The 26,920-nt window shown below is 36.6% G+C and overlaps 2 protein-coding genes across 4 annotated transcripts; one reads left to right on the top strand and one right to left on the bottom strand.

Annotated features, from left to right (window-relative positions):
- The first annotated feature begins 1,328 nt into the window (after positions 1 to 1,328).
- bmp1b (bone morphogenetic protein 1b) lies at positions 1,329 to 18,646 on the top strand. 2 transcript variants are annotated; one of them, XM_026220155.1, is made up of 20 exons: positions 1,329 to 1,714; positions 4,073 to 4,186; positions 4,738 to 4,887; positions 5,083 to 5,200; positions 6,466 to 6,644; positions 6,835 to 6,940; positions 10,128 to 10,252; positions 10,690 to 10,805; positions 11,403 to 11,505; positions 11,695 to 11,811; positions 11,902 to 12,047; positions 13,091 to 13,286; positions 13,364 to 13,489; positions 15,550 to 15,710; positions 15,836 to 16,016; positions 16,248 to 16,373; positions 16,913 to 17,040; positions 17,154 to 17,367; positions 17,442 to 17,692; positions 17,811 to 18,646. In XM_026220155.1, the coding sequence occupies exons 1-20, from the start codon at positions 1,582 to 1,584 to the stop codon at positions 17,943 to 17,945; spliced, it is 2,925 nt and encodes a 974-aa protein (XP_026075940.1). In that variant the 5' UTR covers positions 1,329 to 1,581; the 3' UTR covers positions 17,946 to 18,646. The 2 variants fall into 2 exon arrangements, with proteins under 2 accessions (XP_026075940.1, XP_026075939.1); XM_026220154.1 differs by having other exon boundaries at positions 15,547 to 15,710.
- A 1,027-nt stretch (positions 18,647 to 19,673) lies between these two features.
- trim69 (tripartite motif containing 69) lies at positions 19,674 to 24,564 on the bottom strand. Of its 2 annotated transcripts, none has more exons than XM_026220156.1 (6): positions 23,878 to 24,564; positions 23,712 to 23,807; positions 22,783 to 23,016; positions 22,117 to 22,139; positions 21,897 to 22,015; positions 19,674 to 21,248 (listed from the first exon to the last, which is right to left on the bottom strand). In XM_026220156.1, the coding sequence occupies exons 1-6, from the start codon at positions 24,397 to 24,399 to the stop codon at positions 20,704 to 20,706; spliced, it is 1,539 nt and encodes a 512-aa protein (XP_026075941.1). In that variant the 5' UTR covers positions 24,400 to 24,564; the 3' UTR covers positions 19,674 to 20,703. The 2 variants fall into 2 exon arrangements, with proteins under 2 accessions (XP_026075941.1, XP_026075942.1); XM_026220157.1 differs by having other exon boundaries at positions 21,897 to 22,012.
- Between the last annotated feature and the right edge of the window lie 2,356 nt (positions 24,565 to 26,920).

Genomic DNA, 26,920 nt, shown 5'->3' with positions numbered 1-26,920 from the left:
AAAAATATTTATTTTTTATGATTTATTTATTTATTATTTTACATATGTGGATCTTAATTCACTCTCAATAACCTACTGTCGTGTGTTTCTATTTTGTCAGTAAAGAGCGATACAGATTTTTGCAGTGTTTTGCATTTTTGCTGCAAACTTTCGTGTGCATGATTATGTGTGGATATTGTGCCCATTACTTGAATTGAATAGAAGTGACATGTGTTAAAGGGAAATGCACAGACAAAAGAATGTATTTGCATGTGTTATACTTTTATGTGTGGTGATGCCATGCTGTTATTTTTATATGAAAATAATTTTTATCAGTTCAGTTCTTGCCTTTAAAATTCACTTCAGATAGTGTTATTTACGGTAGCCGAGCGAGCTCAAGGGCAAGAAATGATAAAACACATGCAAATAGAAAAAAAACAAAAAAAAAACACCAACAAATTAAGAAAACATATTTATCAGTTTGACAACACATACGTATTAGGATTATTAGTACCTTAAAGGCAAGTGTCATGAATGGATATCATTTCAGTGACAGCTTTTGTACCATTTCTTTTTTGTCTTAGTTTGTTTTGTTTTTTGGAGAGTGTATGTTTGTGCCAGGTTTACCAATTTAATGCAAACATGCTGCAGACAAAATGTTGTGTCAAGCCTTGATCTGTGAAGTTTTACCAAATTTTGTATCATTGACATGATTGTTATGAAATTTAAAAACATTTAAAACACATAAATTGTTGTTTTGTACCTGGGTATTGCTGATGTTGTACTGTAAGTCAATTTGTGCTGTTATTTTAATAAAGATGCTAAAAGGAGAAAACAATACAAAGTGACTTTTCTTTGAAATTCTAAAAGTGGATTTAGCACAGGAAATTAATATGCTGTATAAAGATTTATAATTAGGCTTCGAAAGCACTGCATAAATAACTTTTATTTTTGAGCCTGCCACCCTCTGAGCCTAATTGGTCACCAAGGATTTTAACGAACAGAAATGATTTTTCTTGAACAAGTCATAATATATTTCAGGAAAGCGAAAACACATAAAAGCTATGAGAAAAAGCTATAATAAATAGTATGACTTTCCTAAACAGTGCCTGAATCGCATTTAAAATAGGTGATTCCTCAGGAGGAAACATTTAATATCTGCCAGGTGTCAGCTATAGCATGGAAATTGTATGATTGGTATTCCAAATAAATGTAATCTGCAATAAAAAAATAAAAATAATTCCAAATCCAAATTGCGCCGGATTTTTATTTTAGACAGGAGCGTTTTCTGCTGCTGCTCTGGAGTGAAACGCACGAGCGTGCGCGTTCGCATTCTTCTCTCACACAGATGGGCTCAGGATGTTTGAGTCCACTGACCTCCGATCTGTGATGTTGGTAAGCTTGATGCTGGCCCGAGTCCCGGGTATGTGAGCGAATCACTGGACTAGAATAAAGACAGTGAAGAGAGCAAAGCCTCGCTTCTCTAAACCCGCCTTCCCGGGAGCTCCCATTTCCCCAAGTCCTTCCTTACAAACTCCCAACCGCAACCCACAGCTTTCCGCCGGCTCCAGGTCCACATCTGCATCCGCACTCATTCCCGTCATGAATTCCCTGTGGACATATTTGCTTATGTTCAATCTTCTTCTACTACCGATCGCACTGAAAGTGGATTCAAACTATCACGCAGGTCCAGGACAAAGTGATGAAGTTGACTACAAAGACCCATGCAAAGCTGGTAATAGCCTTTATAATTCACACAGTGTTTTTAAACTTTATTAATCAAGAGTTTGTTTTTGTTGATGATGTTATTTTGTTTTGTTTTGTTTAATACTGCATTGTTTTATTTTAGTTGCCTATTTGGCTTTGCTTTAGTTCATTTGTGATGTTTTGCTTAATGGTTTCTTTTGATTATCAAAGTTGTTTTGTTTTGGTGAAAATCGTTATTTTTGTTTTATGTTTAGTTTTGGTTAACATTTAGTTTTATGTTTTGTTACATTTTGTTATGTTTTGTTTGCATTACTTTGTGTTATTTTGTTGTGTGTTGTGCTGTGTTGTTTGTGTGGATTTGTTTTGTTTACTGCATGACAGCATGAGATCTGGGACAAGTGAATGGGATCCTGGTGATTCGGCACCTCCCCCTATCCCAACTCAGAAATCAGCATCCTCAGGCAGAGCGTGTAGAACTAACCTAATTTACAGCACTAAGTGTACTTCACAAGCTTGAGTTCCCAAGTTTTGATGGACTATAGAAGTTTTAACTATGTCTCACAAAGAGCAGAGGGCAAATTTTTGCTACAGCAGTGAACTGCTGGCCACTGAATAGACAGCTAATTAAATGCCTGCTATTATAACTACATTTAATATTTTACAGTGTAGCCTACATGTCCCCATGTTCAAATAGCACTTTGCAAACTGAAACAAAAAGTTTTAAAGCTTTCATAAGAAAAAAAAAAATATAATTATATATTATAAAATGATATATATATATATATATATATATATATATATATATATATATATATATATATATATATATATATATATATATATATTTTTTTTTTTTTTTTCACCTGCTTCATTGTTTTACACATGTGGATAACAGCCATTTTAGGTCACTCGGATGGTTAACAATTGAAAGAAGAGTAGCGTTCCTAAAATAAAAAATTGTAAATAAAATAATTAACAATAGATTCCTAGTATATTTTACTTCATATTTTTCACAGGTCAATTTAAGACATGGATTTTATACTAGAAAGACTAATGGATCTTAATCTATGTAGGTGTAGGACTTTTTATATTCAGAGTTCAGTGTTTATAATTGTGAAGTATTTTATTTTGTATGAATTGATGCTAATAGTGACACATGGCTAATTTTTTGTCAAGCTGTTTAGACAGCAGGTTAAATTTAAGCCTCAATTGAGAACTGCGTCACCTCAAAATGGGTATGCTGTGGCTTGTTTCTTCATTCTTTTGACACATGAACATGGTGTGAACATGTCTTTATACCTGTATGCGTGTTCATTGATTTGTCAGCTTTGTTTGAAAACCAATGGCATCAACATGCTTATTTATGGGGTTTTGTGCTGTTAGGTTTGTTTAGCAAATGCTTCAAGCCTAAAATGTCCTGCCAGGCTAAAATAATAAGTGTTCCCTGCTGCTGCAGAGTATATAAACCAATGAATTCTGCTGCTAGATCTCAAATCCCAGACATGTAAATGTTGACAGCCAAGCAGAACTATTGTGTCTTTACAGAATGTAAAAGATAAATCAAATTGTTGACCCCGTGTGATCAAGAAAGGATTTATTGCTTTTATTTCTCATCAGCTCTGAATTAGAAAAGTTGACAAAATTAACTTATCATTAAAAAAAGAAGTATTGTACAAAATTATTCTTGTTTGTACAATAAATGTTCTTGAGAAAAGAATAACATGTTCTCTTTGATATACCCATTGTTCTCTTCCTGTCAATAACAGGTACATCAAAGTAGAAAACATTTTTTTTTAAATGTGAAAGTCTTAATTTCTCCTTTCGCTTTTGGAAAAGGGTAATGGGACTACCCATGCAATTGCTGCACTTTAAATCCCAGGAAAATGGAAAGTGTTTGCTGAAAGACAGCTTAGATGTTTTTAGAAAATTTAGGACATAGAATAGGCATTTACAGTTTTAAAGTGCCTTTCAAATCCCTTAATTTTAAAGCCACAACACCTCTGCCATATAATTAATGGCTTCTGCCTGAATTGCAAAGTGTTCATTAGAATAGCCTTAGAGCAAAGTCACTGTAGTCTTTTTTCGGATGTTGTTGCTGGCATGTGGTCCCTTTTCAGCATCTCCCTACATCCTGACTGGCCTGTATAGGAGCGAATCCATTAAAAGTCAGCATTGAGCCTGGCATACAAGTTGCAGCTGTGACTTCTGAGAGCTAATTGTGACTTTAACCTTACAACCCCCAGATTTAGTTTCTGGGGACCTGTTCACAGCCACATTAAGCTGGGCTGAATGCTTCTCATGGTGAGGTTTTTCCCTCATCTGTCTCAGAGGGTTGCATGCTGCTTGAGAAATTCACCTTGTGATGTGTTTTCACTCTCTGTTTTAGCTGCTTTTCTGGGCGACATAGCCTTAGATGAGGAAGACTTGCGCTTTCTTAAAGCCAACTATTTCTTCTATTCTAGAGAGAATGACTCTTCTAACGTCTCTATACCTGATTCAGGTGAGTATGGTTATAAAGCACAGACTGCTACTTCTATTCAATGATATTCAGTGCTGGGTAGTAACTCGTGAGATCATTTGTATACAGTAATTAGATAATTTTAAAATGATATTCAACAACATATTTGGATGATCACAGTGTGTTTTACTTAGATGATTTAAAATGATTTCGTGGAATGTTACATTGTTATTATTAACTTCATTATTAACTTTTTATCAACTCTGTACTTCCTTTAAACACTTTAATACACTACATGTTGTGGAAAACAAAGTATGGAATATTTTCTTTCTTTTTTCATTTTTAGATAAGTATGGTACAAAATAATCCTGTGTGATATTAAAATCTACGAGTTAGGTCAAAAGTAATCTTAAAGTAATAAGAAATCCAAAAAATTCATCAGATTATGTGTAATCTAATAGAATATGTTACGTAATGCACATCATGTAATTTGTAATATTGATGATTAAATACTTTAATCTGTGCAAACTTTATAAAACATTTTGAGTAAAGCAGAAAACTATGTTTCGTCTGAAGTATTGTCTTTGCCCTAGCAAACAGATCCTCAGCTAACGTCAATGCAAAGGATGACCCAGTTTTGGCCAAACAAAGCTTCCTACGCAGACGAAGGGCAGCCACAGCCAGACCCGAGAGAGTTTGGCCCGATGGCATAATACCCTATATCATTAGTAGCAACTTCAGTGGTAAGTCTCCATACTTTTGTTTCGTTTTGTGCTTTTGTACATGCTCTCTTAATATTCCAGTGTAGTGTGATTTTTCCATCCTCACTCAACTTCACACAAAATCTTATAACCTTTGTAATTTTTAATTAGGCAGTTGGCTCTCTAACTCTCTTTAAGTGTTATCTAGATTTACTGATTTAAACCAAACCCCTGTAGGCAGCCAGCGAGCCATTTTCAAGCAAGCCATGCGTCACTGGGAAAAACACACTTGCGTGACCTTCATGGAAAGAAGCACAGAGGAGAGCTACATCGTCTTTACTATCCGGCCATGTGGGTGAGTTCGCGTCTTGCCTGTCTCTGTGGAGGACAACTGTTGCTCACCATTAATGTCTCTCCACACATATTGATTAGTCCAGTTTCTCCCACCTCTCTGCCAGCATTCAAAAGCTCCAATCTTTTCAGCAGTTTTCTTTATCTGGGTTTCTATAGGTACTGACTGCACAAACATCTTTTCTTAATCTAGAGCAAATCTGGCTCCCAGCAGATAGTGCTGCATTGTGGTTTGTGTCTGTTTCTGGGTTATGCTTTTTCCCCCTAATTGCGTTCTTTCTGATTTTATTATACGTTTCATTCAAGTCACCATGAATTGCCATTCACAACCAATTTTCACAACCAACTCATATTCGACGTGACTTGAATAGACACTTAATGCAGCCAGACCTAATGTGAATTAGCAAAATCAATGTCTTGGCTATTGGTTTATTTTAAAATATAATTTATTCCTGTAATGCAAAGCTACATTTTCAGCATCATTACTCCAGTCTTCAGTGCATATGATACTTTAGAAATCATTCTAATATAACCTGGCATTCATCTACAGCAAATCATTTGTGAGCATGCACCATTTCAACCAGACCTTCTTCTAGTTTCTAGTAGATTTTTTATCAAATGGTTTGCCACCTAAGTTTTTTAGCACTGAATGAATGATAGACTGTGAGTGTCCTGTATGTGTGGCTATTAGTAAAAGAAGGACCTTGCTGAAGTTTCATGGCTCTGACAGCCACGTCACTACACCACAGTTCCCACAACAGTATTCCCATGTGACAAAATTCACATTTCAGATTCAGTCAGGACAAAGCCTTATTTTCTCAGCGGAGGCAGATCCTGACCTCAAGGTCTGAATGACTGCTGCATTCAGCTCATCGTATGCCTCCTTTGAATTGAACTAAACTTTATTGAACTTTGATAAATCAAAAGACTGGATGAAGAGGGATGAACTTGATGGTTGGCCCTCGGCAGAAATCAGCAAGGTAAGGGGCACAGGGACCGAAGTGACCGGGCCAAGTCCAGAATGGTTTGAAGAACAGAAAGTTCAAAAGAACATTAATTATTTGGAACAGGAATCTTTTGTAACATTAAGGGTCAGATTTACTACTTGACTGAAATATCTTGACTCTCCTTTGGCTAAAATAAAACCTTATTCAATGTTGTTTCTGCAACAGAGCAAGAAAGTAAAGATACAAATACAAATCAAACATTAATTCACCATTTATTTACCAAATGTGTCTGTTTTTTAACCCATGGTTGGCTTCTTCGAAGGTGCTGCTCATTTGTCGGGCGGAGAGGTGGAGGTCCCCAGGCTATATCTATCGGGAAGAACTGTGACAAGTTTGGCATCGTGGTGCATGAACTCGGACACGTCATTGGATTCTGGCACGAACACACACGACCCGACCGGGACCAGCATGTTGATATATTTAGAGAAAACATCCAGCCAGGTACACTAAATGTCTAAACCTCTGCTGCCAACTACTGTAGAATGACTTCTTATACTCCGGTATATGCTTTTAGTTGGTACTTATAGCCAGAATGTTAAATTTTACGCATTAGCCTATATCTAAAATCCAGGTTATTTTTTTAATTGCATGGCATTTAGAAGTGAGATAAAGGCTATGTTGTACTTTATAGGTCAGGAGTACAATTTCATAAAGATGGAGCCAGATGATGTGGATTCGCTCGGGGAGGTTTACGATTTTGACAGTATCATGCATTACGCCAGAAACACCTTTTCCAGGTTTGGACTCAAGCATTTAATGGCACTTGTACACAAGAAGATATTGTCTTGTAGAGAAAATTTGATAATATAGAACATACACTGAAATAAACAGTGACTCTTTACAGTAAAGTGTAATTTGTTAACATTAGTTAATGTATTAACTTACATGAATTAATAATGAACAATATATTTGTATGTATTAATCTTTTTAATGTTAGTTAATGAAAATACAGTTGCTCATTGTTCATATTCATAGTGCATTAACTAATGTTAACAAATACAGTTTCTGATTTTAATTATGTATTAGTAAATGTTGAAATTGACATAGATCAATAAATGCTGTGGAAGTATTGTTCATGCTTAGGTCAAGTTGACTTAACCACTGTTAACTAATGAACCTTATTGTAAAATGTAACCGAATCAATTTGGTTTAGAAACAGTTTTCACTCAGAAAAGGCTGAATGAATTGGCATGTTCTTGTAAATGTACTCCAGTAATCATTTTTATTTACAACTAAGTGTACAAAGTGGTGCACAGATGAACACGAATTCTGCTAAATACCACTTCGTTCTGATTATGCAGCCTCCCGCTGGCTCTCTAATTATACTCTGTATGGTGATTGAGAAATCAACCATTATTTGTTCTCCAGCATATCAAACAAAAATAAAAATACAGATAGTGATTTCACTGCATTCATTCTAAATGACTGAGACATCATTGCATGTGTTAGTGTCTTGTTTTTAAGACAAGCGTTGAGCTGATGGGACAGAGCAGGACTTGAGGACCTGGCGCTCTCACAGACTGCTGACTAACCTGTTGTTAGTGGCTTGAGGATGGAGGTTTCAGCCAGCTGCTTTGAGGGGGCCTGTTGTTTAGGACACGCAGGAAGGAATTCAGACAGGGAGCCAAGGCTGAAGTGCAGATACACTTTCGGTAGAGTGGCCTTTGGTCAGTTCTTTAGGGTCTCACAAAGCTGCTCTGAATTGACCATTTTGAAAACACGCAGACAGTTTGGAAACACTGAGGATAATTGTTGTGGTCAGCTTCTGTTAGTTCTGTAAAAGTAAACATTACTCTGTACTACTGTACTATAGTCAGTGTTCACATGGTCATGAAAACGCCATTAATTTATTTTCATTTATTGTTTTATTTTAATGTATTATTTCATTTTTGGTTTGATAATATTCTGTGTTTTACATTTTAGTTTGAACACAATATACACTAAAAAATGGTTAAAAACTGGGGTGGCACCCTTTCAAAAGGTATTAATATTTTTCACTTCCTTTGTAAATTTTAAAATATTACAAAATGTTTCAATATTTAAAAAGTACAGTTTAAATAGCATTTTTATGTGACTTTACATAAAGAAGGGGGATCAGAAAAAAATTGTAAACTAAGAAACTATCAAAATAAAAGATGCAATCAATTATCCTCAAGTAGTAAAACCAGATGAACTATAACCCCCAGCAGATTTGGGGATATAATAACAGAGCTAGGTATAACTGAAGTTCATTACTGATTACAGATTACAAGATCAAGAGAAAGAGAATGTGTTACATTTTTAGAAAAAAGAAGAAATCGGGAGAATCACTAAAATATGAGTTATTTATCACCATTGTGTGAATGATGTGCCATCATGTAATTCATAAAAATGTAAATGTAATCTGATTATGCACATTTTAAGATGTAATATACTCTAATTACAAGTACTTATTTTTTTGAATCGAATAATGCAATCCAGCTTACATGTAATCAGTTACTAGCAATCACTGTGAATAAGGAACAAAGATGTACCTTTTTACTTTTGTAACAAACCAGTGACAGCTTTTCACCTTTTTTCTGAGAGTGTGGAAATACTTTTGAGTAAAATGCATGGGGTGAATGTCTTTTATCTAAAATCTAAGGTGCACAGTCAGAATCTGACAGAAACTTCACATCAGTTATTAGCGTAAAGGTCTGTGGGAAGCTGGCATGGTTTCTCTGCGATCTTTATTTTTGGTGTTTTGCAAAGTGGCCCCTTTCCTACTGGCCCCTATAGCAGGAATATTCACATTGTGCGGTTTTACCTCAAACATTTTGCAGGCAGGGAATCCTGGAATCAGGCCAAAACAAATAAAGCTCTTCCAGGCTTTTTGTCATGGACAATTGCAGGGCTGCAGGGCTGTTGTTCTCTGGCATGCATGGTGGGCTCCAGGGAGTCGCAGTGCTTTCAACTCCACTCTGACCGCTCTGTGTCCAAATACTGAACATTCAGGGTGCTGTCGTCATGAGAAGTATATGAGAGCAAAGAGCAATCATTCTGTCCTCCATACAGCAGAGAGAAAAACTATACAGTATGTAGTGGAAAGGTGGCATTGGTGGATTGATCGATGTCATAATCATTTACAGTGGCATCAAAAACTATTTGGACAGCTAGGACACTTAAATATTTCTAAAATAATTTCTTCAGCACTAAATCAATGTTAGAATGATTTCTGAATGATCGTAGGACAATTTACCTTTGTTTATATTATTAAGTAAAACTAAAACCATTAAAAATTACTTAAACCAAAATAAACATGCGCTGTAATAAAATGAAATTTAAAATGATTTTATTTCAGCTAGTTGTAAAAAAAAACATTTTTGTTTATTTTAACTTGAAGTACTAAAAGAACATAAACAAAATAAACTACAACTATAAAATATATAATGGAAAAAAATATAAAAATAAAAATGCTGAAATTTTAAACTAAAACAGAAAATATACAAAATTTCATTCAAAATATGAACAAAGCTAAGAGCATATAAATAAAATAAAATAAAAAAATACTGAAAAAGAAATTAAAACAAAGAATAAATAAATACATGTTAAACAATGTCAAATTTATGGAATTAAGTGAAATAAAGTGTCCCAGAAAAATTAAGTTAGTTTAAATAGAGGCTTGCAAAGTATTTATTTCCTTGCAATGACATTTAGACAACTGTGGATTATTTATCGGTTAAAAAGAGAAATAAAAATGTACTTTTTAGTTCACTGTGGTCTCATCACAAATCAATCATGTAATGTTGACTGAGTTCACTCATGTACACTTTCATTACGATACTCTGTGAGTGCTGCCATGATTGGATTGTTTTTCAGAGGCATTCATTTTACTTTGAAAGGCTTCTGAGTGTTCACTCACAAATAATTTTTTGAAGGGCTATTGCTTTTGTGTTTGAAAATTAGGGGCATCTATCTTGATACCATGCTGCCAAAGTATGAAGTTGAAGGAGTCCGACCTCCCATTGGCCAGCGGACGAGACTGAGCAAAGGGGACATCGCTCAAGCTAGAAAATTATATAAGTGCCCAAGTAAGTGGCCCTTACATCTCAGGCATAAGGTCTTTTTCTCTTTTAAATAAGGCACAGCAGCCAATGATCACTGCCCGACCATCAGAGGAAGCAGCCAGCTTATTCGATTTCATTCTGCTCTTGATTCCAAAGTGCAGGTTGTTTTTAACAGGTGCATTCGTGACTGTGATATTAGTTTAATAATTCATGTAAAGTGGGAGAATGAAACAGTTGTGTTATTATATTATCCAATGTAACAGGACATTTGTTTTTGCGGTCATCTCTTTTAATGTTAGCTGGAATGATGGCGCTTTCCCAATTCAAAATAAAAGCATGATCCTACAAACTGACCTTACCATCTGCAAAACTCCTACTGTTTTCAAGTAAGAGGATCCAGTTTGCAGGTCAAGCATCTGTGAGTTTGTCACGATGTGGTTTCGACTCTGGTTTGTGGACAGGATGTGGCCAGAGCCTTCAGGACAGCACTGGAAACTTCTCCTCCCCTGGGTTCCCTAATGGATATTCTGCTTATCTTCACTGTATATGGAGGATTTCAGTCACGCCTGGGGAGAAGGTAGAACTTCACACTGGATACTTACACATATATGAGTCTTTTGACACCTTTTGCAGCTAATAAAAATAAATAACTAAATATTTCTTTCTTTTTTGCATTACAAACAATATTACACTTGTATTATCCTTGATAGAAAGTGAGAGCAAAGTGATTTCTAAAGTAATAAAAAGATGTACTGTTTATTTTTTTAAAAAAAATGCTTTTTCTATTGAACTTTTGAAGAATGCTGAAAAAAATATATCACTATTTCCACAAAAACTATTAAACACTGATAACAATAAGAAATGTTTCTTAACAAATCAGCATGTTAGAATGTTTTCTGAAGGATCATGTGACACTCAAGACTGGAGTAGTTATGCAGAAAATACAGCTTTGCATCACATAAATAAATTCTGTTTTAAAATATTTCGCAATATATTTTTTTCTCTATATATTTTTGCTCATATAAATGCATGTCTTGGTAAGAGTAAGAAACGTCTTTAAAAAATATTCATATAAGATAGTCATACTGACCCCATATTTTTGAGCAGTAGTCTAAAACATATTTTTTGACTCCCAACTTCTCTCTCCTTTTGTCTGTGTTTCATTCTTTGTAAGATCATTCTTAATTTTACGTCGATGGATCTGGACAGAAGTCACTTGTGCTGGTACGATCATGTGGAGATCCGTGATGGATACTGGAGAAATGCACCTTTGAAAGGTTCTCCTTATTAAGATCATTTCTGCATTTTTTTTTTTTTTTGTCTTAAATGCATGTGTATTATTAATTTTTCGATAAATGAAAAATTGGCTGTAAAATTATTGGAAAGAAGAACAATGTGTATCCAAGTTGTTCTGGAAGAAATATGAGCCCCTTTATTCTTCAATCGATTTGTTGCATTTGCTTTAGGCCGTTTTTGTGGAGGCCAGCTTCCTGAGCCCATCGTGTCCTCCGACAGTCAACTGTGGATTGAATTTCGCAGAAGCAGTAATTTGGTGGGGAAAGGCTTCTCTGCTGTCTATGAAGGTATAAGTCCACTGATCATCAGCTGAGAGCCTCATCTGTTCCTCTGAACTGATGTAGAGTTATTAAGTGATGTCCTGTCCATGGTCTCAGCTATTTGTGGAGGAGAAGTGGAAAGAGACAGTGGGCAGATTGAGTCACCCAATTACCCTGATGATTACCGGCCTAATAAAGTGTGCATTTGGAAGATCATCGTACCCCAGGGGTTTCATGTGGGCCTCATCTTCCAGTCATTTGAGGTAGGGTTCATTTGTCATGTGTTCTATTACTAGCCTCAGACAGCAATGCACCAGAGTGTCTGAAACTACAATAACATATACATTATTCCAGCTCCGTCTCAGGAAATACAGTCATTTGTACACCATGACTATTGGTAATATAAATAATAGAATAATTAACTTTTTCATTAATAATGAAATTATAAAGAAATCCCACTTAAATTAGCTATATAGAATTCAAATTATATTTATTATATACAGCTGCATTGTATTTCCTAGTTTTTTGTTTTGCACAAATTTTAATTAGTTAGCTTTTTTTTCTATCCAAAAGTACATGAAAAGTCTAAATCAAAATTATTTAACATAAAAGCAGGTTCTGTTCTGTTCTGTTCTTTCCTAAAAAAGAAGTGCACTTCGGCATAATTTTGAATTGAAAATAAATACTTATAAAGAATATACTTAAGTGCAAAGTGAATGTAGCTTTTGGACAATTAATTGCACAACCTAATAACTTATTATTAAATGCAATTAACTGAATCTTAGAGTACGTTTACGGACATCTTTATACAAAATATCATTTCATAGTTATTTCTATTGTTTTTGAAATATATTTAAAGTGTACTTTATACCTAAATTATGTTCTTTTTAAATGCATTTAACTGACAAATTTGTAATGTTTATAATATAATGACATTAAATTTAATAAAAAATAACACACTTGTTCAAATTAAGTATTTACATGTGCTTTAATTTGTTAGTCCACATCAAAATAAGTGTACTGTACAGTATTTACACATGACAAAGATTATGAAGAGAATGATTTAAAATGAAAGAAAAAGAGAAATGAATGTGGAAATGTCATGAAAGTCGAAAGCATAAAACTAATAAATACCTGTGATTAACTGTGACTTTATCTTGTTGTCTTTTCATTACAAGTGTCTATTAGCAGTACTGATAGTGAAGCATTCTTGTGCAGTTTCTTACTGATTGTTCTGACTGAGGTATCGCAAGAAACATTTCTGTTACAATCCTTTCCTCAAGAGCTTCTCTGCTTTCACACTCAGACTGAGAAACATGACAACTGTGCGTATGACTACCTGGAACTGCGAGATGGCGATTCTGAGAACAGCCCTTTACTGGGCCGCTTCTGTGGCTACGAAAAGCCAGACGATATCAAGAGCAGCTCCAACCGGCTGTGGATGAAGTTTGTATCTGATGGCTCTGTGAACAAAGCTGGGTTTGCAGCAAATTTCTTCAAAGGTGACGCTCCGTAATTGCAAATCGACTGCTTTGCCTACTTTGTGACCTTCTGACCTTGAGTTGTGTTTGTAATGCAGAGATTGACGAATGCTCCAGGCCTGATAATGGTCACTGTAAGCAGCGCTGTGTCAACACCCTGGGCAGCTACCATTGTGCCTGCGACCCTGGCTATGAGCTCGCCCCGGACCGCCGCAGCTGCGCAGGTGATACCAAAAACCTGTTCATGTAAACCAATGCACTACATACCATGCACAACACTCTAGTTACCTCAAATTTAAGCAGAAGTTATTCTTCTACACTACCAGTCAGATGGTTGAGTCCACTAAGATATTTCAATAAATAGATAACATTTTATAATTTAATATATTTTAAAATGCAATTTATTCCTGTGGTGACAAAGCTGAATTTTCAGCAGCATTACTTAAGTCTTCAGTGTGACATTTTTTTTCAGACATTAAACTATATGCTGATTATGATACAATATTGCAGGGAGGGTAAACTGGTATCTAGCTGTATTTATTTATCTTAATGGCTAAAACACAATAGGGGATCATGTTCTACCCCTTTTCCCCAGGCCTTCGCATATGCAAATGTAATTTATGTAGATATATTAAATACATATGTATGAAATATGTTGTCATATTAAGCAAAAACTATTAGAAACTGGAACAATTTCAGCTTTAAACAACAGTTTTGTTTAAAGCGCTATATAAATAAAGGTGACGTTAATGTTTGTATATATTTGGCCCATATTAATTCATCCTAAAAGCTGTCAAGTAAATATAAAAGATTGAAATATGTTTCAAAAATGTATATATAAAGTCATATGCACATATATCTTCATTAAACTTATCTTCATCCACCCAGAGAATGTGCAGGACGTATGTTAAAATCATGTATTGACTTCTTGATTATATATGGCATTATGATATTTGTTGATATTTGTTGATATTTAAGATTATAAGGAACAGACTGTGAACTGCTGTAACTGATCTGGAAAACCAGAGTGCGGAAGCTTAATTATGCTCCAGATAAAAGAGAGCTGTTGCTGTTTCATTCACTGCTCTCCAATCAGGCTTTGAAGATTTTATGATTGGGAACACACGCCATCATATCAGCTTTGTCAGATTTTGATTGCATTCATTGTTAATGTAATTGTAGTGAGAAATTAGAGCATGTCTGTGTGAGGTCACCACTTTGTTAATGCTACGGACATGAATGGTAGGAATGACGCAGATAAATGTGGACTGAGGAGAGGGCTGCTGTTACTTTTCTGAGCAATCATACTTCTTACGCCTGCCTAGAAACCAGAATATTATAGAGAATTAGGGCTGGGCTCTTTTGTTCCAAGGAAGTAATCAACCTAAGGAACGATTAATGTCAGTATTTCTCTGATATTGCAGTTTTCTTAGATAAGCTATTACTAAATATAATGTAGAAACGTTAATGTTAAAGCTGCGGTAGGTAACTTTTGGCGCTCTAAAGGTTAATAAACAGAACTGCTTGCATCTTGCGGAAGAACATCGTAGCCAGAACTACTTCTCTCTGTTTATGTCTATGACGAATCTCAAAGGTACTGGGTTACTCCGCCGCGAAGCAATCTAAAATAGTCCGAATATAAACACTTATTATAGATGTACCCTAGTGATTCAGGACAAGCTAAAAACACGGTTAGAAAATGGATTCATTGTGTACTCCCTTATTATATACATTTTGTAAATTTTGAACACATAAAAAAGTCACGGACCGCAGCTCTGATTGGTTGTTTCTTAATGGGAGCGATGTATTTCTACAAATAGCAATAGGACCACTGGGAGGAGCCAGAGGAGCTTATTTTTTTCACAGATTATCTGTCTCATATTCTACTGTCAGGACATAATAACAGGTTTAACAAATATGTAAAAAATATATTTTTACAAAAGTTACCTACTGCAGCTTTAATTTGCATTGTGACAATTTGCATTTACTTTGATATTTTTCTGTTTAATTTTAATTACAGCTTTTTTTGCTTGTTTTTATTGTTTTTAATACATAAAGTTAAACTAAATGAAACATTGGCTATTTGCATCTTAAAGCAATTTAGTGTTTACTGATTGGTTCTGATGATTCTTAAGATTTGTAACCAGCTGTAATGTTTCTGACAATGGCAATGGTTATACTGTAGTTGCTGAAAGATGGACATTTTGTGTCATGTTTGTTTCATTGCTTGCGTGTTGCACAGTCAAGCAAAGATAATAATGGTTCTTCCATCTGATCCCAGCAGCTGCCTGTGGTGGATTCATCTCCAAACTCAATGGCTCTTTCACTAGTCCGGGTTGGCCGCAGGAATACCCACCCAGCAAGAACTGTGTGTGGCAGCTCATTGCCCCGGTGCAGTACCGCATCACTCTGCTTTTCGATGCTTTTGAGATCGAGGGGAACGATGTAAGTTGACCATGTTGGAGATTTTGTGATTTGTTGCCAAAACCAAATAATCTTTTCACTGCAATGATAATGCAATTCACAGTACATTCATATGAAGTCATTTGTTGATGTCTGTCTGTTCCCAGGTTTGTAAATATGATTACGTTGAGGTACACAGTGGCTTGTCCACTGACGCAAAGCTTCATGGGAAATTTTGTGGCACTGAGAAACCAGAGGCGATCACATCCCAACTCAATAGTATGCGTGTTGAGTTCAAATCTGACAACACTGTGTCTAAGAGAGGCTTCAAAGCTCAGTTCTTTTCTGGTGAGCATGAAAATGACCTGTTCTTCAGCTAACTACTGCACTCAAAAATCACATTTACAGTAATGTGCTTACTTAACAATGAACTTACAATGGGTGCAGAACTGTGAAGTTTCCTTTAAGAGGATGCATGAATGTTGGAGACTCTTTGTTTCATTGTTCTATATGCAATTGGGCGTATTTGTGTCCATCAACTGACTATATAATAGTGCACTTCCTCTTTTTCTCTGGAAGACATGGATGAGTGTTCTAGGGAGAATGGAGGTTGCCAGCATGAGTGTGTGAACACATATGGGAGCTACAGCTGTCAGTGTCGCAGCGGCTTTGTGTTGCACAGCAATAAACATGACTGCAAAGAAGGTTTGGCTTGACATCCCATTCGCAATCATTCTTGCATTGAAAAATATTTGTATTGTGCGAAATAAAATGATTAGAAAGGCAGGGAAACTCTAAGGTGTTCATTTCCTTTGTAACTTAAAAAAAATGCTGAATTAAATGCTTCAAAGCATTCCTTTCCAAATTCCTTTTGAAGTCATACTTTTTTTATAGTTATTGCTGTGAGGCTGCCCTGAAAACACTTCCTTTTCCTTTTTCTAAACTCTTTAAACTTGAAGTCACGATTACATCTTAAAGGAATAGTTTCCCAAAAAGTTGTAAATGTCACCATTTACTCACCCACATGTTGTTTTAAACCCATAAAAACTTTGGTTAATGAAAACTGGGAGGTGCCTGTCCCTCTACTGACTCTACTGACTATTGACTTTGATATATATAATTATTATCTTATACGTTTTTTTTTTTCTTCGCATTTTTATCCTGCTCAGTATGTCTACAGAAATATTACGCATCCATTCCCAACAATCATTTATGAGATTTATGTCCTGGTTTTGTGCTTCCAGTGGGCTGTGATCAGGCCATTACCAGTGTTTCTGGTACTATTACAAGTCCAAACTGGCCGGATAAATACCCCAGCAAGAAGGCCTGCACATGGACCCTATCCACCACCAAAGGCCACCGCATTAAACTGGTGCTTGCATCATTCAGCCAGATAAAATTATTGGTTAAAGATACAGTATACTCTGGTAAGCAAGGGAATGGTTAAAACCATTCTGCCAGCTCAAATTGTATCCTCTCCCATAGGCTATTGACGAGATTGACATGGAGGCTCATCAGGAGTGTGCTTATGACCACTTGGAGATATATGATGGCCCAAATGGCAGAGCAACCAGTTTCGGTCGCTTTTGCGGGAGTAAAAAGCCATCGCCTGTCATTTCCAGTGGCAATAGCATGTTCCTGCGGTTCTTCTCTGATAACTCGGTACAGAAGAGGGGGTTTAAGGCCTCCCATTCAGCAGGTATTTCATTCTCTCAGTAAGTCCTCCATAATAAACGTTTGATTTCAGTTAACAATAATCCCTCTTGTCTTCAGAGTGTGGCGGTAGTTTGAAAGCGGAGATAAGGACCAAGGATCTGTATTCCCACGCTCAGTTTGGTGACAACAACTATCCCGGAGCTTCTGACTGCCAGTGGGTGATCTCAGCAGAGAAGGGCTACGGGGTGGAGCTCATCTTCCACACTTTTGAGATTGAGGAGGAAGCTGACTGTGGCTATGATTACATGGAGCTGTTTGATGGCGCTGATGTCAAAGCTCCCAGGCTGGGACGCTACTGCGGGTCCGGGGTAAAGCCAGGACTTAACATCTTTGCTAGACCAACATAAGCAATCATCATGCTTAAAAACGTCTATACAATTTACAGTGCTAAGATTTATATATTTTAATTTTTTTTTTTTTTTATAGCCGCCAGAGGAGATCTACTCAGCTGGCGATGCCATTGTCATCAAATTTCACTCGGATGACACCATCAACAAGAAAGGTTTCCATGTCCGGTACACAAGCACCAAGTTCCAGGACACCTTGCACACTAGTAAGTGAGTTCTTCATGAAGAAAGAGCTCTGGAGAACATAGCCAGGGGCCTCTGATACCTCCTGTGCACCTGTGTTAGTAATGCCACCCAGGGCCCCTTGTCCACCCCCCCCCCACCCCCAACAGACTGCAATGAAGAAGACCTAGTGGTACCAGACCCTTTCAAAGAGCTGAAGAGGGCAAGCTTGATGTAGGGATATGGCAATACAGTTTGCCCTGTTGTGCTTCAAACGATCCGTTGAAATCTCAATAGGTAAACGGAACATCTGAGCGGCAGATAGTATCACTATAAAGAGCATGGTTGACTCCAAGCCAGCAAATAAGGAAGAAGTCGAAAATGTCCCTGATGGACTTTTGCCTCTCAGAGATCTGCCTCTTTCTGCCCCTCAAAGACTAGAATCTAAGATATTTTTAGATGATTCTTTTATTATCAAATTTTATTATACAATTCACAAATCATAATTCTTTATTGCCACACATCTAGGTTGGTGGTTTGGAAATGTATAAAATATAATTCAATGATAATTACAAGAATTACATCTTTTGTAAATAAAAAAAAAAAAAAACATTCTAGCAATATTTCTTACATGAGTTGTACATGATTATTCAGACTGTTAGACTTAAATTATATGACATGAAATTATGTACCTGATGCAATGAACTGTATGACAAAAATGTTAATGCGACTAATAAACATCACTTGAAATGACATTGTTTATATTGCTTTTTGTATTAAATGAAGATGTATAAATCTTCATTTGAGCTAGGATCACCATGAGATATGAGTACACAGAACAAACTTGATTAGAAATCTTGGTCTTTTGATTGTTACTTGTATAATATTTATTGTAATCCTGAAGCCTTGGACTGCAGTTCAATGTGTAGTAGTGGGCCAAGCTGGCTAAAAACATCTCAGTTCGTTTGTCTTTATGATTTCTTCATCTTTTCTGGTCTCCTAGCTTTGGTCAGACTGATCTGTTGGTAAATTTAAAGGGGTTTTGGACACTTGGACACTCAGGCTTAATATAACCGCTTCAAGTGAAATTAATTAATTTCATGGAACAAATAATACATAACAAAATACCAAGGACATGTTTTTGAATTGTAGTCCATTTCATCATTTAAATAAAACAAAATCATTAAGTGCTATCCTTCCGCCGAAAGATATAACCCCTCACGTAAATAATCTAGCGTAAAAGTATGCTGCGCATTGATACTTACAAAACTATGGTTTAACGTCCTACTGTATATTTAAACATGGCTAGAAACTTTTCGTTGTTAAAAAATTCAACAGTCCTGACCTCCATTATTTATTTATTTATACACGCTATAATTGCAGGGTTTTTATTACTACATTTATATCTTCAATTTAAAGTTGTTAAGTGGGATCCTACAGGACAAAATACAATCAGATCAGAGTTACTCGTTGGGCGGTGTAAGTTTCCTGAATGACTTCATTACTCACTTGTTGGTTAATTTTCTAATCATTATAAAGGTGGACTACATGAGCTTTGGCGTGGGTCCAATTTTAATTATTTTGCGGCTCCTATAAAACTAGACGCTGCCGCTGATTTAGTCAGTCGGTTCTGTCTTTTCTTGGGGGTTTACGGAGCGCATCAAGAGTACAATTGCTCCTCCTTGTGGTTAATGATGGTAACTGCATAGACCTTATGAAGTCCTGAGGAGGGAAACATTTTGTTAAGTCTTTATGCGATAGTAAAAAAAGAAGCAAAACATTTTGTTGGTGTTTTTTTAATAACTTCTTTCATTGTGTACATGTTTGTATCAAAAATGATATTAAATCAATAGGCTTATAGATATTAGACTATGCTAGCGTGCCCTTCATCCTTTGACTGTAGCCTAGTGGTATTTCTGGCGTTTTACATTTGTATATTTTCTCTTTTTCCGCAGGATTTGAATGAGAACCGTGTTTTTCTTCTTGCACAGAAGCCTAGTTTTCAGCTGCTGCAAGTCTAAGATGCCATAAACCTAACCCTTAATTTAATTTTGCAGTTTTCAACAGTGAGGTCTGTAGTGTGTATTAGCATTCCCATTCATCCTTGTGGCAGTTGAAGTATACTTGTGTCCAGCTTTGCTCAGTAATAACTGACTGGTTGATGGCACAAGAACATGCATAGCTCCTCAAAACACCTGAGCTGTGATGTTAAAAGCAGCAGATAGAGGAATAAATAAGTCTATTTTAATGCATTTAAGATCCTCTAAATAGAATCAGCCATTGGTTAAAAATATAATACTTCCTCATAATACTGTAATATACTGAAATACATTTGATGATATGTAGCTTAAAATACACAGCCAATTTTGAACGGCAGACAATTGAAGAAAAAAAAAGCCTTTTGCTTTTACAAAGGAGTAGTTACAACAATGCTGACCAGCCTAATTCTCACCCCTTTGTTTATTAAGCCTAGGAATATCACAGAAACATGCAGAATATATGATATCTGCCAGGACTTATGTTTGGTAACGTGGGAAATGGTCATAGGCCATGGTTTCCAACCATTTTTATGACTTGGTTTCATTTTCCATGTGCCTCCACTAACCCACTGGAACGTTAAGACGTTATTTATTTACTTATTTATTTTTATTATTTGATTTTTTGCAAGTCTCATAAATTGCTTTACCTTCAATCAAGATCAGATTTCTTAAATGGCTTAACTTAAAATATCTAGGTCCAGCCTAGTGTTTATATATATATATATTTAAAGAGAGAGAGATATTAATATTATGAAACAAATGAATAGAAATTCAGATTTTAGGTAGAAACACTTTAAGAGGCTCATTTTCATGCACTTTATCCAGGAAGCCGAGGTTAAAATAAGGGTAGAGGGTCTCAGTGAAGGTGTCCTTGAAGGTGTAGAGGTGCGTCATGCTCTCGGCATTGTAGAAGGACACCAGGCCTCTTTTGTAGTCCAGATACACGCCGATCCTCGCCAGTGGCTCCTCCAAAGACAGCAATGTTGGCGGAGACGTCCCGGCCATATACTGAACTCCATATGATAGTGAGAGCGTCCAGAAGCCGTTGGCAGGCATGGTATTGATGACACCTTTTCTCGTGACGGATTCACGAGCAGCTCCCACGGTCCACACGGTGCTGCTGTACACCTCCACCTCCCAGTAGTGGCGGCCTTTAGTGAACCCTTGACTGCCCAAGAGAGAGAGCGCGGCGTTGAATCGCTGGGGATTGTCCTGCACCGCGCTGTTGAAGGTCTGGTAGCGCACACAGGTGAGTGAAGATGTAAGACTGAGCCAGGGGTTCGCTGTTTTGGAGTTAAATGTGATGGCTGAGGGAACTAGAAAGGGAACAATGTAGCGGAGAAGAGTTAGTTCATGCATCCTAGAAATGAATATTTGCTCACGCTCTGGTCGTACAAAATGCAGGTGAGTTTGGGTGCCATTGGTTCAAACAGCTGACAAAAAAAAAAAAAAAAAAAATATCCACAAGTAATCCACAGAATTCCAGGCTATGAATTAATGTCTAGTGAAGCAGAAATCTGCATGCTTGTGAGAAAAAAAAATATATATATATATTTCGAACTTCGAACCAACTTCTGGCTAAAATATGAATCTATTATCCATAATATTTCCATAATATGGATTTTATTATTTTGGATAATGGTCTTGTATTTTGTCTAGAAGTGATGGTTAAAAGTTAATAATATCTTAATGATGGATTTGTTTCTTACAAACAGGCAGATTTTTGAGTGGAATGGATAATTTGTGGATTATTGTGATGTTTTTTGGACTTTCATTCTGACGGCACCCATTTGCTGCAGAGAATCCATTGGTGACTAAGTGATGTAATAGTAAATTTCTCCCAATCTGATGAAGAAAAAACTATGTCTACATCCTTGACATTTTTTTCATGTATTTATGCAGCATTATTCAATGTGAAAATGTATATTATACTTATTTTTTTTTATTTAGGATCATTCTCAAACCTGGATAGATGCTTCCCTTCAGTGACTTCCACACTCTGTACTGCAGGGGCCCAGCGAAGCGGCCCTCACACAGTCTGGGAGGCTTCAGTGCCGGCTTCTCAAACTTCAGTGGCTGCCTGCTTAAAACAACACAGGCCCAGACATAAAAACAATTCAAGCACTTCCTCGTGAAAATATTAGTGTTAATATCAAATGTAACAGATCCATAGAGGTCTCTTACCTTTGAGGCAGGCCCTTTATACTCTGTAAAACAGACAGGAAAAAGGAGATTGATGAAATTGGCTCAGTTCGAGAGGCAGGGACAGAAGTTTTCCACATGAGATCAGTGTTTGAATCGAAGCTACACATTTTTTTTCTTTTCATCCACAACTCTGGAAAATCCCCTGGTGCTGCACTAATGACATTATCTTCCCATTGCAAAGCTGAGATAATTACACTGTATCCTGTGTTGGCCAAAGTTATACCCCACAGAGCTTTCTGTTAGCAGTAATGTATTGAAATGATTATTTAGGATATATTATAACTTTACATCCTTAATACATGTTTAAACACTGCTTAAAAATATTATTTAGTATCATTTATATGAATATATTACTGTGTATACAACATTACAACATTACATCTTTCTTTAAAGGGTCGTTCACACAGCATATCATGACATGACATCATGAAAGCATATCATTTGAGGACACTTGATTGTAAGTAGGCGTTCCTTCTCTACTGCAGTATCCAACTGTATCTGATGCCAGATTACACAGGCGTCACTGTCTGCACATCCATTGCCAACAGTCTGACACTTCAGTTTTGCCTCAAATCACCACCTCCCAATGAAAATAGATGTCTTTTGTTTGCTTTCTGTCAGTGTGACGTGTGGCTTTGCACTCACCCTGAGTAGTCTGTGAGGATCATTTTCACTGAGTTTGTCCTCGATGTCATTCATGGCTCTGCGAAGGCGTGATATCTCCACACTGAGTAGGGCCTTGTGCTCATCCAGCCTTATCAGCTCTCGCCGTTCCTCCGTCTTCAGCTTGACTTGCAGGAGTTTCTCTTCCTGGTACAGGAACTGATGAAGCTCGCTGAACTGCGCCTCTATCCTCTGCTTCAGATCTGCAGTGTGGTCCTGGGTAGAGAAAGGAGAATTCGAGGTGATGTTTTGCCTCAGAGGTGAAAGTCAACATGCTTTTGCCAATTGCAACCTAATTCGATTACAGGATGTTTAATAAAAACATTTATTAAAATTGAAAAGTGACCATTTTATAGCAGAATGAGCCCCGAATTTTTCTTTTTTCCAAATTTTTGGTCAAAGTTTTTGCTGAGTCTTAAGCACCAATCAATCACTTTACACACATACTGTACAAACACACACACACGTTTTTCTGTCAGCATTTATGCACTCACAATGTTCCAAAACTGCATTTTATACTTCTGCAGAACATTTTTTTGGAAAACGTGTCTCACTGAAAGTCAGTGGAGTACAGTGATGTCATTGTATGGACAAAATCAGTTTGTCTTTTTGTGTTTGGAACAACATGATGGTGAGCACACTTTAAATAATGGCATCTATGGGTCCAGAAAAATGCATGGAATCTTTAATTGCACAAAATGTTCTGAAAAAGAGTGTAAAATGACTTTTAAAAATACTTTTAAGAACATAACTTTTAATTAGCGTAGAACTGAACCTACAAGTTATTATACTTATTGGAAAGCATTAAGAATTTAGATGATTAGCTGTCAGTCAGGTTAGGATTAGGAATCCTTTCCAATGCTTTTCGAGTTAAGAGGTATTGGAGGTAAGAGGTATTATTTTCTTCTTACCTTCAGTTTCTTCACCTCCTCTTCAGTCTCTTTCTCACACTCTAGAGCACTGTTGAGCTCTTTTTGAAGAGCATTTGCTGAAGTAGTCAGAGAAGCCTGTTCAACACAAACACGATGAGCTTTCAGCTGAGCCGAGGAAGTTAGAAAACATGTCTTTGATTCTTACCCTGTATCTCTTCTGTGCATCTTGCAGACACACCAGCGTGTGAGCCCGGTGATCCTGAGAGATCCCACACACCAGACACACCAGCTCCTGGTCTTCCTCGCAAAACAGCTTCAGCTCTTCTCTGTGTCGGTTGCAAAGCGGGGTCGGGGGAACTGTGTCTGCTGATAACCCGGTCAGCTGATCCCCACTTTCCTTGATCCCTTGGCAGTAGCTCTCCACAATGTTGGCCACAATACGGTTGGGTCTGTAGCTCTGGCCTGGAAAAACTTTCCGGCACTGAGGACAGGAACCAGATCCACAGTGGACTTTTCCACGAGGACCGCCCCAGTAACTCGTAATGCAGGCCTTGCAGAAAGTGTGGTCGCAGGGCAAGGAAACCGGTTGCTTGAACAGGTCCAAGCAGATGGAGCAGGTGAGATCCCTGCTTAGGCGCTGCGCAGAGCTATTGGACACTCGAGGACTGATTTCAGCTCTCAGTTTTTGCTTGTCCATTTTGTCCGGTGTGGGAAGATTGTTGGACATCTAGTGTGTTTTGTGCTTTGATCTTCTGTGGTGTTTTCCTCTTCGTCTCTTCTCTCCCAGCTCTCTCAGAGCTCTGGCTGCGTATTTCCTGTTGATTATGAGAAAGGATAGGGGGAGCTGAGGGGGCGGCTCTAGTTTACGGCTTGATCCTGCCGAAAGTTGGCTGGACTTGCACGTCCCTCTGGTTTGCTTCATCGTGACGTCAGACCTACAGCCAAAAAAACATTATTTTTAGAGAACGCCCCTTCTATGCATTGGTCCCCATGAATTCCATTACAAGAAACTTTATTGCAGAAACACAGTAACCTGGTATTTATCCAAAACCCTTTAATCCTCTCCATATCATGGTGCGTATGTCAGCACATAAAGCTTTGTGAGTAAAACCAGATGTGCCCTACTTTCTTTTTAAACTTTCATAAAGAACAAGAGTGTATTCAGATTTGAAAAGCTCATTTCTTGATGCATCATTCATGTTTGGTCTTACATCTTCCACCTAATGACTTTTTAATATTTTATTTTATTAGATTTATCAGCGTATGTATCAAAGTTCTCTCTAACAAATTCTACCTAGTTATTTTCTATTCTATTCTATTCTATTCTATTCTATTCTATTCTATTCTATTCTATTCAGAAAATAAACTTTTCTTGCACTAGTACCAGTTACTTTTATATTAATTAATTCAATCTAAATCTCAGTTTGGTCTCACAACGTTCAATATGTTTTTACTACTACATTCTCTGTGCTTTGTAAGTGCTGTTGAGTTTCCAATGTTGCATGCCTCTGTCATTAGTGAAGCAATAAATAGTTTTCTCTCCTGAGTGACAATAAAGTTAATCTTATTCATTTATTATAATAACCAAATTGTCATTTAGTATTATTTCAGTGTAAAATAGCTAAATTTTCAAAGTAAGTATTTGAGGACGACTGCAAGGACAGTTGTTCATCTAGTTGAAAGTGCCATTGTGGTCTGCACATGCCTGCAGCAGTGGCTGCTGTAATCTCAAGGGACTGCAAGCCAAAAAGAAAGAGTTGGATTTGAGTTCCCTCCCCATATTCCCCAGGACCGCTCGGCCTACGCTTCCTTCCTGTTCGTCTGGTATTGTTGAAGTTCAGTTCCATATATCCTGCCCCTCTTCTAAGTTCCCTGAAGAAAAAAAAGAGATGGTGCTACAGCTATAATTTAATACAGAGCAGAATAGTCAAAATGATGTTTGAATAAACCTAGATAGTCGTGGAGTGTCTCTTGGGAAATACAAATTCAAAGTCTCGAGGGCTCAGAGCGACTCAGAAATGGGTTTTGGTTCAACTCTGCAGTCTCTGATGGTATCGCAGTCTTCACAGGAAACTTGGCAGTCATGATAGGGGCTTTTAAATCACAGACTCTTACAGTTGTTTACTAACATTGGGAAATTCCACCCCATTTCATTTGGGTGGGTTCAGGAGCTTTGAGGCTGTATTGGGAAAACAAAAAACCCCGCAGTAGGAACCAGCTAGTAAACCCTGCGGTTGAGGATTATGCCTGCAACATGGGACAGTGTTTGGCCGTTCTCTGATTCGTGTGAATCAACAGCTTACAGTCTCGTGTGAGTTTCAGCTTGAGTCACCATTTGATCCCATTCCAAGGATGTTATCATGCACTCCTGAACAGATGCTCTTATATTCCCTTTGTTAGAACATGCTACGGAGAAATGCTTATATATACACAACCTGAGGTCATGCTGTAGATCGCTTTTAATGCGAGAGACTGCAAAATAATAACTGTTGTGACGTTTCAAAGATTTGACAAAGTTCATCTATAATATAGTTCAACCTATATATATATATATATATACACAGTATATATCAGTATATAAAAGTTATATAAAAGTATATAAAAGTTATATAAAAGTATATAAAAGTTAAGTAGAAAAAGGTAGAAAAGCTAGTTTTCTGCTATAATTTTTAAAGTTTTCTTTCTTTTTCAGTACTCTGAACTGATAGTTAATCTAAATCTATGTATAATTATTATACACATAATTATTATGCAGTTGATTATTTATTTTTTTCTTCTTACTTGACTTTAGCAGTTTTCGTAGAAACATAGGTAAGGTAACATCATACGTCTTATCTCCTGATTGCAATAACAGAAAAAAAAAAAAAAATGGCAAGTCAACCAATAAAAAAAGGCTCAAATGATATTGATAAAATATCAGTGAAACAAGTCATATCCAGGCCTTTTTTATCATAGTCCATGATCAAACAACTGTTCACCACATAAGTATTATATATATGAAACAATAAGGACATCTTTTATAAACGCAAATCACTTTTTCCATAAACATTTAGTTAGAAAATATCACATTGGTGGATCAGTTAGTTAATGTAAATGGGTTTCTTTTTACCTATAAGGTGTTTATATATATATATATATATATATATATATATATATATATATATATATATATATATATATATATATATATATTGTCTCTATATTATTTTGTATACAAAGCAAAAAACACTTAAAACGCCGAAAATGTG

The sequence above is a fragment of the Carassius auratus genome, chromosome 35 (genome assembly GCF_003368295.1).
Source record: "Carassius auratus strain Wakin chromosome 35, ASM336829v1, whole genome shotgun sequence".
Lineage (NCBI taxonomy): Eukaryota > Metazoa > Chordata > Actinopteri > Cypriniformes > Cyprinidae > Carassius > Carassius auratus.
The sequence above is the reverse complement of the archived record's forward strand: the minus strand, read 5'-3'. Positions and strand labels throughout refer to the sequence as shown.

Bases quoted from the DNA above. Each gene is read 5' to 3' on its own strand.
- trim69 (XM_026220156.1), bottom strand. From the start codon at position 24,399: ATGTCCAACAATCTTCCCACACCGGACAAAATGGACAAGCAAAAACTG. The intron at 22,016-22,116 runs GTAAGAGACCTC...TGTTGTTTTAAG, and splicing joins ATAAAGGGCCTGCCTCAAAG to CAGGCAGCCACTGAAGTTTG. The intron at 21,249-21,896 runs GTTTGAGAATGA...TTCCCTTTCTAG, and splicing joins GAAGGGAAGCATCTATCCAG to TTCCCTCAGCCATCACATTT.
- bmp1b (XM_026220154.1), top strand. From the start codon at position 1,582: ATGAATTCCCTGTGGACATATTTGCTTATGTTCAATCTTCTTCTACTA. The intron at 5,201-6,465 runs GTGAGTTCGCGT...GCTTCTTCGAAG, and splicing joins TTTACTATCCGGCCATGTGG to GTGCTGCTCATTTGTCGGGC. The intron at 10,806-11,402 runs GTAGAACTTCAC...ATTCTTTGTAAG, and splicing joins CAGTCACGCCTGGGGAGAAG to ATCATTCTTAATTTTACGTC.